Source organism: Schistocerca cancellata, chromosome 3, assembly GCF_023864275.1.
Source record: "Schistocerca cancellata isolate TAMUIC-IGC-003103 chromosome 3, iqSchCanc2.1, whole genome shotgun sequence".
In the NCBI taxonomy this organism is placed as follows: Eukaryota; Metazoa; Arthropoda; class Insecta; order Orthoptera; family Acrididae; genus Schistocerca; species Schistocerca cancellata.
Window position 1 is genome coordinate 39,008,031 of NC_064628.1, and position 19,836 is coordinate 39,027,866.

General features: G+C 43.8%; 1 protein-coding gene across 1 annotated transcript in view; it reads right to left on the reverse strand.

Moving 5' to 3' along the window:
- The window catches only part of LOC126176069 (zinc finger protein AEBP2), a 217,928-nt gene extending 198,652 nt beyond the window's left edge, over positions 1-19,276 (reverse strand). The window contains exons 1-3 of the mRNA XM_049923203.1: positions 19,268-19,276; positions 18,485-18,625; positions 18,318-18,388 (exon numbers count right to left, since the gene is read on the reverse strand). Coding sequence (XP_049779160.1) covers positions 18,318-18,388; positions 18,485-18,625; positions 19,268-19,276 — 221 coding nt within the window. The remainder of the gene's footprint in view (positions 1-18,317; positions 18,389-18,484; positions 18,626-19,267) is intronic.
- Between the last annotated feature and the right edge of the window lie 560 nt (positions 19,277-19,836).

A 19,836-nucleotide genomic window follows, 5' to 3' on the forward strand; every position in this document is an offset into this window, starting at 1 on the left:
TTCGCCCTCTAAAATGACACGCCCTTATAGTGCATGTAAATAGCATTGATTATCGCCATGTTTGTCTTAGATGTGAAAGATTGCGATCACTGCCGACACACACACACACACACACACACACACACACACACACACACACGTGGATATATTTCGCAGTGATCATGAAGAAAGATACCCTTCCACTTCCTTGTTACCGCTACGCACCTCTAGCTTTACGCGGTTGCAGACTAGGTGGCAGCGCACGAAGTGTCAGAAGCGCGCAGGGATAAACGCGGCCGCTCTTTAGCACGAGTAATTAGCAATCTCTCCGGGGAAATTGGATCTCGAAAATCGGGCCGCGAGCGAGGTTCCACTGACGAATTTCGTTATTAAGATTACGTCTCCGCAATCCTCACGCTCCTTTCTTGAACGTCAAGTAGAGATGCTTCGAGTTTTTGTTTTATGAGGACACAAAGCTCATGGTTAAAATTATTTCCTAAGCCACAGCACACCTATTAAATGTGGCCATCGCGCTTCCCGCCGTTTTATGGTTTGACGCTACGCTGGCTGTACGGGTAATTAGCACTGTTCTCTTCAGGCGGAAGACTGGTTTGTTGTAGCTCTCCACGCTACTCTATCCTATGCAACACTCTTCACATCTAATCAACAATTTTCTGTAATAAATTTTAAAATCTTCTATTGTCTTGTCTGTAAGTTTAACAGCCCACATTTCACTTACATATAAAGCTACATTCCAAACAAATACTTTCAGGAAATACTTCTTTACATATGAATTTATATTCGATGTTTGCAAATTTACCTTTTTCGCGCAAGCTTTTCTTGCTGTTGTCAGTCTATTTTATTACATATCCACTTCTTCCGCGGTCAGTTATTTAGCATTCAAAATATCAAAACTCTTCCATTACTTTCAGCATCGTATTCCCTAATATAATTTCCACAGCATCGCCTGATTTAGTTAGACTACTCTCCATTAACCTTTTTCATTTATGATGGTGTTAGTCTTAACTTCTATTCGAGTCATCCAATTCCTTGAACTGACTTTCCAGGTCTTTCGCCGTATGTGACAGAATTCCATTGTCGGTATCATACGTCAAAGTTTTTATTTCTTCTCCGTCAATCTTATTTCTCTTTCCAGACTGAATAACGTGGGCTATAGGCTACATCCTTGCCTCTTGTGCCCTTCAATATTTATAACGGCAGTCTGGTTTCTGGCTGGAAAGAGGGAAATGGGGACGAGGGCGTGGAACAACGTAGCAGTAACCCGAAAGCACACTAGGTAATTTGAAAACCGTTCAAACAGGAAATAGAAAGCTGAGAAGCGCAGTATTTTGTTCTCTCACAGAACGAGGTTTATATAATTTCTTGACCACACTAAGAAAGTGTAGCTTTTTATGCCTACTGTATCCTACAATATCTACGTGTAATATGATTATAAATGGTTTAAATGGCTCTGAGCACTATGGGATTTAACATCTGAGGTCATCAGTCCCCTAGAACTACTTGAACCTAACTAACCTAAGGACATCACACACATCCACGCCAGAGGCAGGATTCGAACCTGCGACCGTAGCGGTCGCGCGGTTCAATGCTGTAGTGTCTAGAAACAGGCGGCCACTCCGGCCGGCAATATGATTATATTTTATGTCAATGCGAAAGAAAATAAAAATAGCCTTGGAACTTTACATCATCCCTCCTAACAATTTACCGTTGAGTTTTCGCTCCAAAGTTACGAAAACGGAAATTGAGTATAGGTCAGGCCCCTTGAACCATGTGAAAATTAAATTGTATCATACTGCAACACAACAAACGTGGCATGTCGGACCTAAACAAATCAAGATTTCGTGAGGTAGCGATACAGCTACTTGTTGATAAATCGTTTTTGTAATCGACACTGGTGATATGCCAGAATAAAACATAGATATTTGCGATAAGGCCAATGTTCGATATATGAAAGGAGCAGTTCTTATTGAAAACGCGTTAAATTTAGGAACAGCAAACCCATTCAACTTGTATGAGGGAGATGACAGGGTTCAATTACACACAAGTTGAGTCCGAAATCATGTTCGATGTTCATAAAAACGTTTCATCATTTTCACTCCTTTTGAATTAATAAAAATTTATGTATATGTTTAATTATACTTAACGTCTGTTAGTACTGAATTGTTTTCCCTACGGGCGGCCTATTTTCCATTATTCTAACGCAGATATTTTGTGCACATACAGGAGTTTCAGTACAGAGAGAGAGAGAGAGAGAGAGAGAGAGAGAGAGAGAGAGAGCGCAAGCATACTTTCATGTCCGTCCCAGATGTGTCAGTCTTCGCTTCTCGTATACTGTATCATATGCAGCTCTACACGTCACATACTGTGTAGAAACTGCTAGAAACGTGTTAGTAGATGGGCGAAGTCCAGCAGCCGTTTACGTCAGTCCTGAAGTGGGTTTCGCAACCCGCTGATGCGGCATGGTTCGCGCGCTGTCACCACGAGACCAGAGACTGAAACACGCGCATCAAGAGTAGAGTCTTACTGCTGTGCAGGTTTGCTCCCGATCTTAGCTTAACAATACAGACCTAACGACACAAAAATTAAGGTGGTGCAGTCAGGGCACAAGACGAATTTTGACGACCTGCCACCATGTCCATCGTGTGACCTTCACTAGCTGACAGACTCCTTCACTAGCTTGACAGACTTCGTTGGCATAATAACGACGCACTATTGTGATGGGACAGCCCTGACAACTTTACCAGCCACGACAAGGCATCAATTTCCCACAACTATGACGCATTCACTACGACTGTTCCCTTTTCTTCCCTTTGGCACAATAATAAGCGCTGTCTAAGATTCAAATTACATGGACCGCGGAACTAGCAACAACAGCAAAAGCTCTGCAATCCACGATCAACTTCACATTAGTTTTTGTATTTAGTTTGTGTATTTAACATACAACGTTCAAATAATGTGCTTCTAAATCTGATTTTAGATTTTTCATGTAACTGTTACGCAGAATATATCTGTGAACACTGTGGAATGCAAATATCTTTGATCATAATCTTATTTCTTTTATATCAGGACCAGATTCAGTTTACACGACGATCATCAGGTATGTCTGTCATTCTAAGCAATTACGTGAAATGTAAAAGATTCTTTAGTCAAGAGAGAGATCGTCAAAATACGTAAAAACATGACAATGCTGACGGTGACGCTACACCATGGGCCAGTTGCGTTTGTTTAGTATAGTTTCATAATGTTTTTACGTCTTTTGACGATGCCTATGTTGGCTGTAATTTGTTATGTTTTATGTAGTGGTTCATAACAACGAACTTACTTTACTAATTGTACGGAACGAAACTGTTCAAAAAATGAACTTAATTTCCGACCATGGACAGTTTTACATTCCAAAAGTTTTATACAATGGGTCGCAGTGTCGTTCACTCTGATAGTGTCACATTCCTACGCACACCTGAATCTGCATCCTTATTACTAAAATCTTACTAAAATCATACCAAGAGGCACATAGGTGTAGTGATAAAGCCACAAATTCGTGGAGCACACAAATTCGTGAACCCCACAAATTCGTGAACCTCACAAACTTCAGCAATATTTGTGTTGTTACAGCAGTAAGTGGCCAAATAAAATATCACAGATATCCTGGATAGTCGTGTTAAGGCCATACTGTATGCAGGTTGACCAGCCAACCGAATGCAGGCATTTTTGTGAGATCTGTAACAATTTTCTGATATAAACGAATCACCTTCTCAATTCTATTGTTCTAGGTCGAAGTATGAACGACACGGCCAAAAGTACGGTAAACAGAATTCACGACCCCTCAGTACTCCGAGTTCAGTATTAGTCCAGGTAGCGAAGGAATATTAGGGGGAAAAATCGTGTAGTCGCAAATTTTTGTACAGTGTTAGGAGGGAGGCCCACGAACAACATACCTAAAGTTCTGACCGGTGGGGTAAGAGCCGTGGGGCGTGGGATGTTTAAAGGACATTTCTTCGCTTTTTTCTTGGATAACTCTAAAATCGCGGTTTCAAGCGAGAATGTTTTCCAGCAGAAAACTGAACTACATTAATTCTCCTAAAAAAGAATGTTTGAGTCATTTTTCACTAGGACTAATAATTTACGCATTGGTGGGGATGGAAAAATCGCATACTATTAGAAATGGTTTTGTAATGGCATAAAATTGATGTTTGATTTTAAATGAATTAGGTGAAGAACAAATATTAAATGTGTGTACACATCGAATTGCAGGGGAGCCGTATTAAGGTATAAATTGTGTTATAGGGATATAATAAGATATTGGAGGGGGCTAAAGCTTGGTCGCGTGATGGAAGGTAGATCGCCGGATTGTGGTCATGCGCTTGCCTCCGCCGTTAAGTCCGCAAGCTTAAGAGTGAGCGAGCGATCCCCACGTTTGCCTACCCTAAGTCACAAGTGGCAACTGCTGTGTTATAACGACCCTACTCCAGGGCGCCTTATGAATCAGATCCTACGTGACACTCTGCACACGGTTCTACGCTCCTAGTGCGGAAACAGGTTTTTAGTCATGCTTACGGCAATAGTTGTTTTCTTCCGGATACGTGACTTCCCACCACAAGAGCAGCTCGCCTTTTAATTCACAGAGAAACAGTACCTCTCCAGTATTTCCTGTCCACCTCTCTTATGTGAGTAGACGAAACTTCACTGAGCTTTTGTTTATATAATGGAGTTATTTTGAGTCCACTGACGGAGTACTTATCTGCAGTTGTTAAGTGAGTTTATTTTCCTGTGAACAATGAAAAGTGTTATGTTTCCAGAACGTGGTTTTCACTCTGCAGCGGAGTGTGCGCTGATATGAAACTTACTGGCAGATTAAAACTGTGTGCCAGACCGAGACTCGAACTCGGGAACTTTGCCTTTCGCGGGCAAGTGCTCTATCACGGGGTGTGAGTCGTGCTTGGGTAGCTCAGATGGTAGAGCACTTTCCCGCGAAAGGCAAAGGTCCCGAGTTAGAGTCTCGGTCCGGCACACAGTTTTAATCTGCGAGAAAGTCACGTTGTCTGTGACCTACCAGTGCTTGTGGGAAAGAGGTCTAATTCGGCTCGGCTCGGATGGCTGGTCTAGGCTGGACTGGACTGATAAACGTGATATCTTGCTGCTGTGTATCGTTGACGGAAGACCGGCCTGCTTCCAGTCATAACAATGACTTATAACTGTATAGCTCTAGAAAGCTTATTTATGTAGTTTGTTCGTTTATTATTTCATTTATTGAATTTGTACTGAATGTCAAGTAATACGCGTACCTGAATGCAACTGCTTCATTGTTTTTGTACGTACAGAGTACAACAGAAACGTATGGGCAAACTTTCAGGGAACATTCCTCATGCGTATAAGAAAATGTTACATGGACACGGGTCCCGAAACGCTTTATTGCCATGCTAGATCTCAGATTCTCTAACTCAACACAATCGTGGGAAACACATAGGAAATGAACGTAGCAGCACGTATGAAACACTTAAGGGATGACACACTGTTGGCCGAAGCATTCGCAGGAGTGAACCCGTGCAGGAAAATCAGCTGCCGATAGTGCCTGCACACGCTTTACCTGGAACTCTCCAGATAATAATGTGCTCAACATTAGTTGTCGCAGCTAATTACCTTACGCTGACACAAGAGTTGTCGTAAACTACACCAACAAATTCCTCCTGCAGTTGAGGTGTCCTCGTCCTTTAAGGCCTCCCCAGTACCGAGTAGCGATCTTAAGAGTCTCAAGCTTACCAAGACGGCAATCAATGGCTGCAAACGTCCTCTATTAATCTTTCCAGATACAAACGTTGAGCACCACGGCCACTGCCATGTGTTACAAACAGTTATTCTTAAGAAAGATGCACTACCACTTGGCAGCAAAGGGGCACCTGCCAACTACACGTTTGAGTTTACTTCCACCACACTGTACCGGAAACCACGTCCATGCTAAACACTAAAACAGTTTATACTCCGTGCTTGACGCTAGAAGAGTTAGTTATGAGTTTACTCGCTTGACAACACAAGCAGTGAAGTGAGGCACTTGTCAACATTACCTTTGTTCCATCAGAACAAACAAACACTGGCGGTGAAACCCAGAATTACAACTTACTGTAAATACTGACCAAACGTCACCAAGAGGGTATTTCGAACATTTCGTGTAAGAAAACGTCTCATGTAACGTTGGTACGATCTCTTTCTGCGTGTTTCCCACGATTAATGTTGTTACCAAGAGAAGTAGAAACTGAGCACTGACATGGAAATACAGCGTTTTCGGACCCGTGTCCATAATAGATCCCACTGTTCTGTATGTGAGAATGTGACAAACGTTTCTTGAAAATTTGTCCATACCTTTCGACTATCGAAACCGATCAATCGAGTGAAAGGGCGACCACGAGGAGTCCGCAAATTACCGAGTGTCACGGGACGGGGTAGCTGGTGTGGGGGTTTCCGCGTGTGACGTCAGGGAGTAATGTTTTAAATTAGTATATGTGCCTCATCGATATGAACTGCAGAAAGACAGTGATTAATGTTGAGTACACTGAACTGTGCGTTCCGCTTCTGTACGTGGGCGGACTAAGGCTTTTTTTTTTTGCAAATGTAATGGACGCATATTAGTTTTTGACTGGTGGAACAATACGTGTGCACGAAGTCAAATTTTAACACTTCGAGAACAGTGCTTTTATGTGAAGAAGCCTGCCTTGGAATAGGACACTGTACAGACGAATTACAGGGTGTTTCAAAATGAATATACGGGCTTTAAGGCTTTGTAGAACATATTACATTCACCTTACAATTATAAATACTACATTAATGGAAGAGAAACACAAACAGTTTTGCTTACAATTATTCAGTGTGAAAACCGATCACATATCGAGTCGACAGGAGAGTTGTTCCGAAACCTTGATCAATGTGTCAGGAGTAACAGTCGCAATAACACTGTTTCTAAAGTCGGATAGATTAGCTGGTAGAGTATTGAGTTATGCCAGCGAGGCGGCGCACCATCTTGCTCCCAATAAAGGTGAGTTGTTCAGCTTCTTCCCATAGAGGCACGGGCCATAGCTGTAGCACATCAAGATAAGGAACATCAGTAACAATTGATTCACCGAAAAAGAATGGCCCATAAACTATCCGCGGGGATATTTCTTGGGGCCAAGCGTGAAAGACTCGCACTCGTTGAACACGACTTTCAGTCACTCTTTGTCATTCCATAATCCTCCCATTGCGCACAGGTAAAACAAAACTGAGTTGCTTTTTCATTTGGCACATTATTTACAATTGTAAGTTGAACGTAATAAATGCTACAACGCCTGAAAACCGGCGTATTCATTTTGAAACACCCTGTACTTTATAAACACATCAGTGGGGCGTATTTCAAGTTGTGCACGCTCTGAAACTTCAGTCCAACGACATCAAACTGACGACAACAGTTCAGCCAGCACAGCGGGCCGGGGTGACCGAGCAGTTCCAGGCGCTACAGTCAAACCGCGCGACCGCTACGGTCGCAGGTTCGAATCCTGCCCCAGGCATGGATGTGTGTGATGTCCTTAGGTTAGTTAGGTTTAAGCAGTTCAAAGTTCTAGGGGACTGATGGCCTCAGAAGTTAAGTACCATAGTGCTCAGAGCCATTTGAACCATTTTTGAACAACACAATAGCCGTAATAGATGTATAACGGATCTAGACATTTTCCATGCAGAAAGGTAAAGGACTGCAGAATCACATCAGGTTCTCTTTCAAATAAAATGTTTTCCATTCGTAATATTGTAATTTTTAGCTCTACAACATCGTCGCTGCAACAGTACCAACATACAAATGTAAAGTTGCTCCGCATTCCTCTCTACAATTTGTGTACTATTTAGTGAACTAAGTCACACATGCTCCCATTCATTCGGTGTATTCGCCGTGTTTCCTAGCTTCTGATTTCTCATGTAATTAGTAAGTTAACTGTGTTAATGAATCAAATTCACATCTATATACTCGTGCGCGTGAACGAATTATAAATGTGCTTAGTTCTGAGCGGTCGAGAACCGCAGCCCTCGCGGTATTCGAATTTGACAGCTGCTGTACACGTCTTTGGGGTATCCTTTTTTAACATCACGCGATATGAACAAGTTGCGCGCATAAGTGTGTTTCGAGTAACTGAATGTATTTCTGGATCCGTGCATATTTAATATTCAACAACGTTGATACAATATACTCATTGGAACTATATTTGTCACAGAACGACGTTTCTCTAATGTTTCTGTTACTCATTTTTGCGTGCTAGTAAAGGTACAGAACGATTACACGCGTGCTGTTTATTTATTTTGAAGTGGACAGCAAAATTTAATTTCATTCTTTGGCCTCATGTGAAGTTAATCACTGTTATCTAACACAGTGAAGTTCATTCAGTATAACAACACGAATAGACCACCACTTGGGTTACTGAGTCATTCCCGTTGTGTCCAGACAGTGCTGGACACGCCGACCTCGCAAAGTGCTTAGAACTGCTTGCAGACGAATCTTGCTGAAGCAGCTTTACTGCACCCTATTATTTCGTTTACAAGTTCTTATCTGAGGACGGCAGGCACGTTTATCGGCAAACTTCAGGATCCAAACTTACAGCTTTGGAAGACAGTGCAGAAAGAGCAAGATTGTAACAGCGCAGAAGTGACCTTGGTAACGGAGTTGACAATAAGAATCTAATTATGTGAAAAGCTAAAATATCCTGTGGCACTCCCTCTTACGTTACACCAGGCACAAAATCGAAAGAAAAGTCCAATTGGAAGGGCGTCATCAAACTGAGATTCCTTGTCACACTGGTGTCTTGATGTGGCCACAGTTATAAAACAGAAATAAGAGTACACGAGGCCTATAACGAGCAACGATACCCAGCAGGAACGAGACGCAAATAAATCTCTGGCGCAACCATTTCATTCAGCAAACACGATTCCATTTCTTGGGGGAGTAGTGGGTTAACATCTGAGAGGCCGACAGAGGTATTAACAGCACAAAGAGCAGCTGCACAAGCTTTTAAACACGACGCAAAATCATAACAACAACAGCAACGTGCAAATTTATCAGCATAAGCTTGATACCCCTACATCATAACGACTGCAAACAGAGTGGCAAACAGAACCTGTTGCAGATTTACTTTCAAAGAATCGTCACTCATTGTCTTCCAGCGGCTTAACGCTCGGAAAAGTGATCTCCATCTCCCGGGAAGGTCGCAAAATTACTGAGCGCCAGCTCTGCTGCACGTTGAAAGTCCTTAAGCGTTTGCGAAAGACTTCGGCGAAATATCCTCTAAAATAACAAGTCATGAAAGTTATTTGCACGTCTTATTCTCTCAACAGAGGAAAGTCCACTGGACCTGACGGGATACCAATTCGATTCTACACAGAGTACGCGAAAGAACTTGCCCCCCTTCTAACAGCCGTGTACCGCAAGTCTCTAGAGGAACGGAAGGTCCCAAATGATTGGAAAAGAGCACAGGTAGTCCCAGTCTTCAAAAAGGGTCGTCGAGCAGATGCGCAAAACTATAGACCTATATCTCTGACGTCGATCTGTTGTAGAATTTTAGAACATGTCTTTTGCTCGAGTATCATGTCGTTTTTGGAAACTCAGAATCTACTATGTAGGAATCAACATGGATTCCGGAAACAGCGATCGTGTGAAACCCAACTCGCTTTATTTGTTCACGAGACCCAGAAAATATTAGATACGGGCTCCCAGGTAGATGCTATTTTTCTTGACTTCCGGAAGGCGTTCGATACAGTTCCGCACTGTCGCCTGATAAACAAAGTAAGAGCCTACGGAATATCAGACCAGCTGTGTGGCTGGATTGAAGAGTTTTTAGCAAACAGAACACAGCATGTTGTTATCAACGGAGAGACGTCTACAGACATTAAAGTAACCTCTGGCGTGCCACAGGGGAGTGTAATGGGACCATTGCTTTTCACAATATATATAAATGACCTAGTAGATAGTGTCGGAAGTTCCATGCGGCTTTTCGCGGATGATGCTGTAGTATACAGAGAAGTTGCAGCATTAGAAAATTGTAGCGAAATGCAGGAAGATCTGCAGCGGATAGGCACTTGGTGCAGGGAGTGGCAACTGACCCTTAATATAGACAAATGTAATGTATTGCGAATACACTCCTGGAAATGAAAAAAAAAACACATTGACACCGGTGTGTCAGACCCACCATACTTGCTCCGGACACTGCGAGAGGGCTGTACAAGCAATGATCACACGCACGGCACAGCGGACACACCAGGAACCGCGGTGTTGGCCGTCGAATGGCGCTAGCTGCGCAGCATTTGTGCACCGCCGCCGTCAGTGTCAGCCAGTTTGCCGTGGCATACGGAGCTCCATCGCAGTCTTTAACACTGGTAGCATGCCGCGACAGTGTGGACGTGAACCGTATGTGCAGTTGACGGACTTTGAGCGAGGGCATATAGTGGGCATGCGGGAGGCCGGGTGGACGTGCCGCCGAATTGCTCAACACGTGGGGCGTGAGGTCTCCACAGTACATCGATGTTGTCGCCAGTGGTCGGCGGAAGGTGCACGTGCCCGTCGACCTGGGACCGGACCGCAGCGACGCACGGATGCACGCCAAGACCGTAGGATCCTACGCAGTGCCGTAGGGGACCGCACCGCCACTTCCCAGCAAATTAGGGACACTGTTGCTCCTGGGGTATCGGCGAGGACCATTCGCAACCGTCTCCATGAAGCTGGGCTACGGTCCCGCACACCGTTACGCCGTCTTCCGCTCACGCCCCAACATCGTGCAGCCCGCCTCCAGTGGTGTCGCGACAGGCGTGAATGGAGGGACGAATGGAGACGTGTCGTCTTCAGCGATGAGAGTCGCTTCTGCCTTGGTGCCAATGATGGTCGTATGCGTGTTTGGCGCCGTGCAGGTGAGCGCCACAATCAGGACTGCATACGACCGAGGCACACAGGGCCAACACCCGGCATCATGGTGTGGGGAGCGATCTCCTACACTGGCCGTACACCACTGGTGATCGTCGAGGAGACACTGAATAGTGCACGGTACATCCAAACCGTCATCGAACCCATCGTTCTACCATTCCTAGACCGGCAAGGGAACTTGCTGTTCCAACAGGACAATGCACGTCTGCATGTATCCCGCGCCACCCAACGTGCTCTAGAAGGTGTAAGTCAACTACCCTGGCCAGCAAGATCTCCGGATCTGTCCCCCATTGAGCATGTTTGGGACTGGATGAAGCGTCGTCTCACGCGGTCTGCACGTCCAGCACGAACGCTGGTCCAACTGAGGCGCCAGGTGGAAATGGCATGGCAAGCCGTTCCACAGGACTACATCCAGCATCTCTACGATCGTCTCCATGGGAGAATAGCAGCCTGCATTGCTACGAAAGGTGGATATACACTGTACTAGTGCCGACATTGTGCATGCTCTGTTGCCTGTGTCTATGTGCCTGTGGTTCTGTCAGTGTGATCATGTGATGTATCTGACCCCAGGAATGTGTCAATAAAGTTTCCCCTTCCTGGGACAATGAATTCACGGTGTTCTTATTTCAATTTCCAGGAGTGTACATAGAAAGAAGGATCCTTTATTGTATGATTATATGATAGCGGAACAAACACTGGTAGCAGTTACTTCTGTAAAATATCTGGGAGTATGCGTGCGGAACGATTTGAAGTGGAATGATCATATAAAATTAATTGTTGGTAAGGCGGGTACCAGGTTGAGATTCATTGGGAGAGTCCTTAGAAAATGTAGTCCATCAACAAAGGAGGTGGCTTACAAAACACTCGTTCGACCTATACTTGAGTATTGCGCATCAGTGTGGGATCCGTACCAGATCGGGTTGACGGAGGAGATAGAGAAGATCCAAAGAAGAGCGGCGCGTTTCGTCACAGGGTTATTCGGTAAGCGTGATAGCGTTACGGAGATGTTTAACAAACTCAAGTGGCAGACTCTGCAAGAGAGGCGCTCTGCATCGCGGTGTAGCTTGCTCGCCAGGTTTCGAGAGGGTGCGTTTCTGGATGAGGTATCGAATATATTGCTTCCCCCTACTTATACCTCCCGAGGAGATCACGAATGTAAAATTAGAGAGATTAGAGCGCGCACAGAGGCTTTCAGACAGTCGTTCTTCCCGCGAACCATACGCGACTGGAACAGGAAAGGGAGATAATGACAGTGGCACGTAAAGTGCCCTCCGCCACACACCGTTGGGTGGCTTGCGGAGTATAAATGTAGATGTAGATGTAAGACCTCCAAAAAGACAAGGAAGTTGCTCGTAGTATTCAGTATCAGAATCCAACATTCCAGTTCCTAAGAACGGAATTACATATCACTAACGCTAACGTCATTCTGTTGTTAGTACTACAAATCTGACCTCAAACATCACGAAGTTTCTAGAGGAAAAGAAGTTTCTCCGAAAGGAGTAAAAACCACTACAGTGAAACACAGCTTCCTCCATTCACACACACGGTATCCTGTAAGAATCAGATGCAGGCGAGCAAGTACATCATGTTTTCCTGGATTACAGACACTGTGGCACCCTGTCAACTCTTTATCAAGTTACGATCACATGGTTATCTACACAAGTATACTTTGGTCACTAAAACCCGTATTTTATACTAAACAACGAATGGTTCACAGAAATGAAAATCAGTGTTCTAAATGTATAGGATAGGGTGAACATTGATTTATTAATGTAACGAACGTCGAATGAGTTTGTATTTTCACTTTGTTTATTGAATGGCAGCTCTTTCTAAATATCGATAATACTGCACAATGTTGACAAAGAAGAGGAATAACACGACAATATCCCGTTACAAGATTAGCAGTACATTTCTAGGGCATTTCACCGTTTAAAAATCTTCAGGAAAATACTAAGAAGTAATACGAAATGGGACTAACACTTGAAATCACTAGTAGGGGAGGCAAATGATTCATTCGTTGGATGTGTTCGGCGAAAGTGCGCTGCATGTGTTAGGAAAAACGCAAACAACTCTACAGCAGTGACCATCCGCGTACTATTGTCCAGTGGTTTGCGGTCCTTATCAAATATGCATGGCAATGGAAATCGAACTTGTAGACGCGGTGCTTGATTCGTAAAGAGTCAGTATAGACACGAACATTAAAGAGAAATGCTTAAGGAACTGAAACTGAAGTCTTTGGAAGAACGGCGACACTGCTATCGCGAAACCTTATTAGATAAATTTTGAGAACCTGTGTTTGCGGAACAATATGCGATAGTTCAGCTGTCTCTATCGTACCGCAGGAACCACGCGAATTAAGAGATTCGGGTACTATACAGGCATACTGTCAGCTTTCCCGCTATTTAAAAGAAAACAGCAGTATGAGCGATTTCTTGTCATTTTCTATCAAGTACTCTGCACTTTGCACTGCACGGTATCTGTAAATGTAGATCACCAAAGAAATTTTAGGTTATTCAGACTGACGGAGGACTGCCCTTCCTGTGAATAACAAGGTCCCAGGAGAATAATGGCATGTAACAAAATTAAGAAAAAATTAGTTTGGTTCGTTTTACACAGCCTGGGGATTCCTACATGCGTTTACCTTAAAAATATAGAATTTTGTCTTCCCGTACCCGAAATATTACTTTATTTGTATGCAAATCGATGTGAATAACAAGGTCGCAGGAGAATAATGGCATGTAACAAAATTAAGAAAAAAGTAGTTTGGTTCGTTTTACACAGCCTGGGGACTCCTACATGCGTTTACCTTAAAAATATAGAATTTTGTCTTCCCGTACCCGAAATATTACTTTATTTGTATGCAAATCGATTTAATCTTAGCAATGTTTTACCGATGTGAACTCACGAAGAAAACGTGAAAGTTCAATTATTGGTGATGTCGTCCGGCAGTTCAATGTTGTCGTGAAACTCTACGAGTGTGTGTGTGTGTGTGTGTGTGTGTGTGTGTGTGTGTGTGTGTGTGTGTGTACAGCATGTAACTGACCTACTTTTGCAGACTGCGGTCAAGTTCTTTATACCAAAAACAAGAAAAGTATGTCTGGCAGACATGGTATCTAAAATGCATACATCAAGAGCTATGAGCACTTTGTTAGTAGGAGAGATGTTTCACAGTAGTGAAGATGAAAAAATACACTTTGTAAAGGTATGGATATTTGATGCCATGTTTACTACAAATTTTACTGTCCTCAAAATCTGTAAATGGAATTTGAATTGGAAATTTGTGGTAAGGTCTTATGGGACCAAACTGCTGAGGTCATCGGTCCCTAAGCCTACACACACGCACACACACACACACACACACACACACACACACACACACACACACACACACACACACGAGGGAGAATTGTAACCTCCGACGGGGGGAGCCGTACGGACCGTGGCAAGGCGCCCTAGAACACGCGCCTACTCTGCGCGGCAAACTGAAGTTACCAGAATGAGATTTTCACTCTGCAGCGGAGTGTGCGCTGATATGAAACTTCCTGGCAGATTAAAACTGTGTGCCCGACCGAGACTCGAACTCGGGACCTTTGCCTTTCGCGGGCAAGTGCTCTACCAACTGAGCTACCGAAGCACGACTCACGCCCGGTACTCACAGCTTTACTTCTGCCATATCAGCGCACACTCCGCTGCAGAGTGAAAAATCTCATTCTGGAAACATCCCCCAGGCTGTGGCTAAGCCATGTCTCCGCAATATCCTTTCTTTCAGGAGTGCTAGTTCTGCAAGGTTCGCAGGAGAGCTTCTGTAAAGTTTGGAAGGTAGGAGACGAGGTACTGGCAGAAGTAAAGCTGTGAGTACCGGGCGTGAGTCGTGCTTCGGTAGCTCAGTTGGTAGAGCACTTGCCCGCGAAAGGCAAAGGTCCCGAGTTCGAGTCTCAGTCGGGCACACAGTTTTAATCTGCCAGGAAGTTTCAAACTGAAGTTAGTTTCACCCTGTGCATGCCTTCTGGCGACATAATATCGTGCTAGATGGCGCTTTCACCTGTGCATAGTCAATAGATTACAGAGCAACACTCTCAGTTTAGAAACAGTATAACTCTTAGAAGTCGTGCAATGGTTATTGGAAATCTGTGTTCGAAAATGCCAGTTAGAGGGTTAACACCAATCAAATGGAAAGCGATGTGATAAAGAATGAACTTCATTAAGAAAATTTCCTCTAAATACGTGACAGTGGCAGAGATAGGCTCTGCCCGCGAGCTCGGCGGAGTTAGCTACCCCAGAGAGGTGAAACTACTTTCCTGAAGAGTAAAAACAAAAAGGAGTTAATTGTGGCTTATTAATGATTCAGTTATTTTAAACAATATCATTGTTATAATTGTCAGACTAACGTTTATTACATCGTATGCACAGCCGTCACCATTTGACATCCGTTGCTGGATTAATGTTAGTTCTAGAGTTTTCCATGCATGTTCAGCAATAAGAATGCATATTGCTGCTGCATATTTTTAACGCAATTTACACACTTATGTCGTACACTCAATCTATTCTAATTTTTTGAGATACAGCGAAGAACTTCCCTGGTTCGCCTATCTACTCGCGTTGCTACATGTCACTGTCACATCCATGTCAATTTCATTGCAATCATAATTATGTCTTCCAATGTTTGTTTGTTTGTTTTTCATCGTTTCCTAGCAAATCGTATCAGGCATACCTACTTTCTTAACCTGCCAGCCCTGACCGTAAGGTGAAACTGTCAATACACACACTGATCGTAAAATTTACGTTCCACACACATTGGAAGCTGTGTTTTTGAAACTTTATTTAATTTATATACATTACATTAGCAACATTTTTACCGATTTGGAGAAGTAGACAAGCAAATGTCTGGGTTCTCAGACCTTTTCTCAGCGAATGAAAAAATATTTTCAAATGTCAAATTTGAGCTTAGTGCAATGAGATTACAAATTTCACTCATCACAACTTGTGAAAGCAGATTTTCGTCTACGATGGCCTTAAAAGCGTAATTAGTGGGGGGCGAATGAGCTTTGAACATGACCGACTGGGTGACATCAAAGATAACATAGAACACGGGAATAAGAAAGAAGCAGCACCAACCGTATCATTGACTTACTAACCGTCGGTTTGGCAGAAAACCTACAAAAACGAGTTTTACTTGTTTCGACTGTGACTAAACGTTACCGTCCATAGTGTGTCGGCTAGCGCTAAGTTTGAGCGTTATTTGCTGATATCTGGGCTGTTTCTGGGGTGATGGTGGTTGGAAACCACAGCATTAGCTGCTCTGTATATGCGTGCAAGAAGTTGGCAGTTTAATAAAGAGTACACGGTAGTAACATCGTAGTGGCGCACGCACGAGTCGGGCTTCGCTACTCACGTGGAGGCGCGGCGGCAGCGGCGTCGGCTCATGCGTTCCCCACACCCACGCACGCGCACACGCACACGCAGCACTGGCGGACCAGACGGGAGGGACTCTGCTCCGCCCGCAGCCTCCCGCGGCTGCGGCCACGCGGGGGACGCCGCAGTCTCCCGCTTCGAGCGCACACTCGCCCGCGGCGCAGGGTTTGCACACTGAATCCGCCTCACATTCGGCTTTCCGTATCTCAAAAGATTTTTCTTCATTACATACGTTCGTTGACCTCGTCCGGTTACTGCAGTACACACGAAGTACAACAAACTACTCCCTCAGTCACAAAGTAAGGCTGTTCTTGAGTAGCACGAAGCGGTGATGAATTCTCAAAATCGCGAATCAGGGAAAAATGAAGAAACACGATTGAAGCGAGAAAGCATGTGAAACTTGTCAGACAACGTGGGAGGAATGTTTCTTTACCTACTCCGTGTGTTTAATGTCGACAACTATACTTCACGATATGACATCGCTTTGTTCCAAACACACATTTATCTATGTATCACGGTTTTGAGCAAGAGGAGTGACGTAAGCCTCCGAAAACTGACAATTAGATCCACGGCGGATGAAATGGATCGTATAGCAATAACAAAATAATTTTTCTTGCCCGTTATACTTCCCGTTTATTGAATAAAGCCACGTCTACAATTTCGAATTGTGGATGAAACTTGGTGCTAACAGCCGTTATCAATTTCTTTGCCTCCAAGTGACTCTTCTATTGGGTCACTGGAAATAATATTGCAGCTCTGTCACATCGTACAAATTTTACGGAATACAGCTTCCGTTAAGTCCTGCCTGTGACGGTATTACTAATTTCTTTAACGCACTGAACTGTCACAGATATTTCGTAATCTTATAAAAATCCTAAAAGCGAATCCTACTGACGAGGTTTTGGTCAGATAGAGAGAGAGAGAGAGAGAGAGAGAGAGACTTTTTGCTCTGGAGGCAAAAACAGTTCCAGTCCCCCTCCTTCGGCAGGGTTTTCTTTCCTGTTTTGTTGGTTATCGGAACTGGTAAGCACTTCAAAAACATTCAGTATTGGGAAACCCCTTTGCCACAATCTCTGCTTGCTCTGACTTGGCTGGAAAGAACACTGTTCTACAATAGCCCGCTCTTCTTTCATGAGTAGATCATCAATAATATCAGTTAAAAATGTTCCAGTCACATTACCGCACATGCTACGAAATGTGAAACAATGCGATGCAAACTCACTTCCTGTACTGCGGACCGAACTTAACTGGTGACATAATGGAATACAGGTTTCTGAAATTGAAGTTCCATATTATTGTAAGTTTTGTATCACAGGTTTCGTGTTATGAAGAAAATAAGTGTTCCACGGAACTGTCGGTTTGAAGACACTCAAGAAGCGCGTGGCTTCGGTCAGATTTATTACAATAATGTGTACTGAGTGAAACTGTACTTTAGAAGCGTTACTTTAAATGTAAGGTTTTCGATACGAAGACAACCATTCTAGTGGTTACAGGCGTCAACCGCGGTAGCTTATGGTGCTATTTCTACAGTAATATCTGCATGTCAAATAAACCGTGGTGTTTACTTGTTCAGTAACCGCTAGATGTATCTGGTGTGATAGTTTAGTTCTTCTCTTGTAGAGTCATTTCCTTTTGAAAACTGCTCTGTAGCTGAAATTGACAAACAGCGGCTCAAATGAACACTATTCTCAGCAAGTTCTACACAGCTTGCCGGACATAATGTCTTATTTCGAGAAACGTTTAGTTTCAGACTGTAATGGCAGTAGCCTAACAATCTCAGACTCCGGGTGCCTGTACAGACTACAAAGATTTCAAAATTTCTACCTCGCCTCGAATAAGACTAAACAGCGTCTGAGAGAAGCTACTGGAGATCTAGCCTCTATCCCTACGAATGCGTGAAACGTTACAATGTTTCTCGCCAGCAAGCCATTTCCTTTTGGAAAGGGCGAAAGTAGTTAGTTGAAGGTCGAGTAACGACAGTACTTACGGGTCGCCAGGAAGAACAATGGAGGAAAGCGTGCCGCTGACGGCACGAACAAGCCGTGAACCACCACTCACCTGCAACAGAAAAAAAGCGGTACGTCTTAACAGCAGCCAACCAGCAAACACTCACCTACAACACAATTTTATTTTCAGTTACAATCGAAAACTAACTTTCCAGCGACTACCAGTTTCGAGGTTTGCTATCGCCGGACAGCCATACGTGTGAACCCTCCGACGACCTCCTCTTCCGTTGTCTCCCGCAGCTGCAGTAGCTGTGCAGGATATGGCCGGTTCCAATAAATACTGTGCTTCCTTCAAGAGAGCGATGCTTAATGCTTCCTGGTGAATCACTGTGCCTCTAGATATGACTAAGAACTCGTCATTCTTACTACTGCTTCCTGCCACGTAAGCTATGTACTGGAGTAAACAGCGTTGCGATCGCCGTGAAACAGCACGACGTTGATTTACTTGGTTCTAGTACCATTATTTCGTAACTATGTGATGTTAAGCACACTGATAGGAAATGAGTCTTACGACGGTTTTAGACGTTAACAGTTATGATAACTTTTTACTGTTGACATGTTGCACTTCGTAACGATGATGTGATTAATACTGTACTCAAATCCTATAACAACGCTACTGTCGCAAACATTGTACATAGGTACTGATTCTTTAGTAAGCATGGTATGAACACGGTTGTTAAATAGCCGAAATCCATACTCAGCAAATTGTAATCTTATTTCTATTGCTATCAAGACCACTAAAATTTTTCAATACTAATAAGAAAACTTGGGTTTGCACACACACCACAAACCACCATGGCCGAGCGGGCGAAAGGTTCACCACGAGTAATGACGTGCACACATTCTGCCAACGTCAGAGTTGCTTTATGAGCGCACACGCAGCCCGAAGCGTGTCACTTCTCCCTCAGTAGGTGGTCATCGTATTACCTACCTGTTCCATACTGCTGTTACGCAGAGCGATGAACGACAGTCCACGTCCACACAACACCGACTTCTGCGAACGTAAACACTTTAAGCATTTCAACGATGATATCAGACTAACAATACCCGCTAGATTCTGAGTAAATAGTAGGGTTACACAGAAGTTCTGCTTTATGATACAACCTATGCATCAAAATTAATCATTACGGGAGCTGTAAGCCAAACGATGTAGCAACATTTAAATTACGTGGAGATCGTTCCGCCAGGTAAACCAGTAACCTAGGTTTTCAGAGACTGGGACAGATTTGTCAGTTTGTAGTATGTGTAGTAGGCCTATTATATGAGCAAGTAGGACCAGCTACAACGCGCCAAAATAACGCAATTTTTGGTTTGTAGTCTGAAGCGATGCAGGTAACGGGTGTACACTGGCAGCAGAAACTGATGGTGAAGGGAAAAATGTGTAAGAATCTACCGTTGGCGAATAAGTGGCCGGGACAGACTCTCGCCAACACGGCCACTTTAGTATTTGTACAAGACGTTGTAAGTAGGCTGTTTAGGTTTTTATGCTGGTGACGCCAC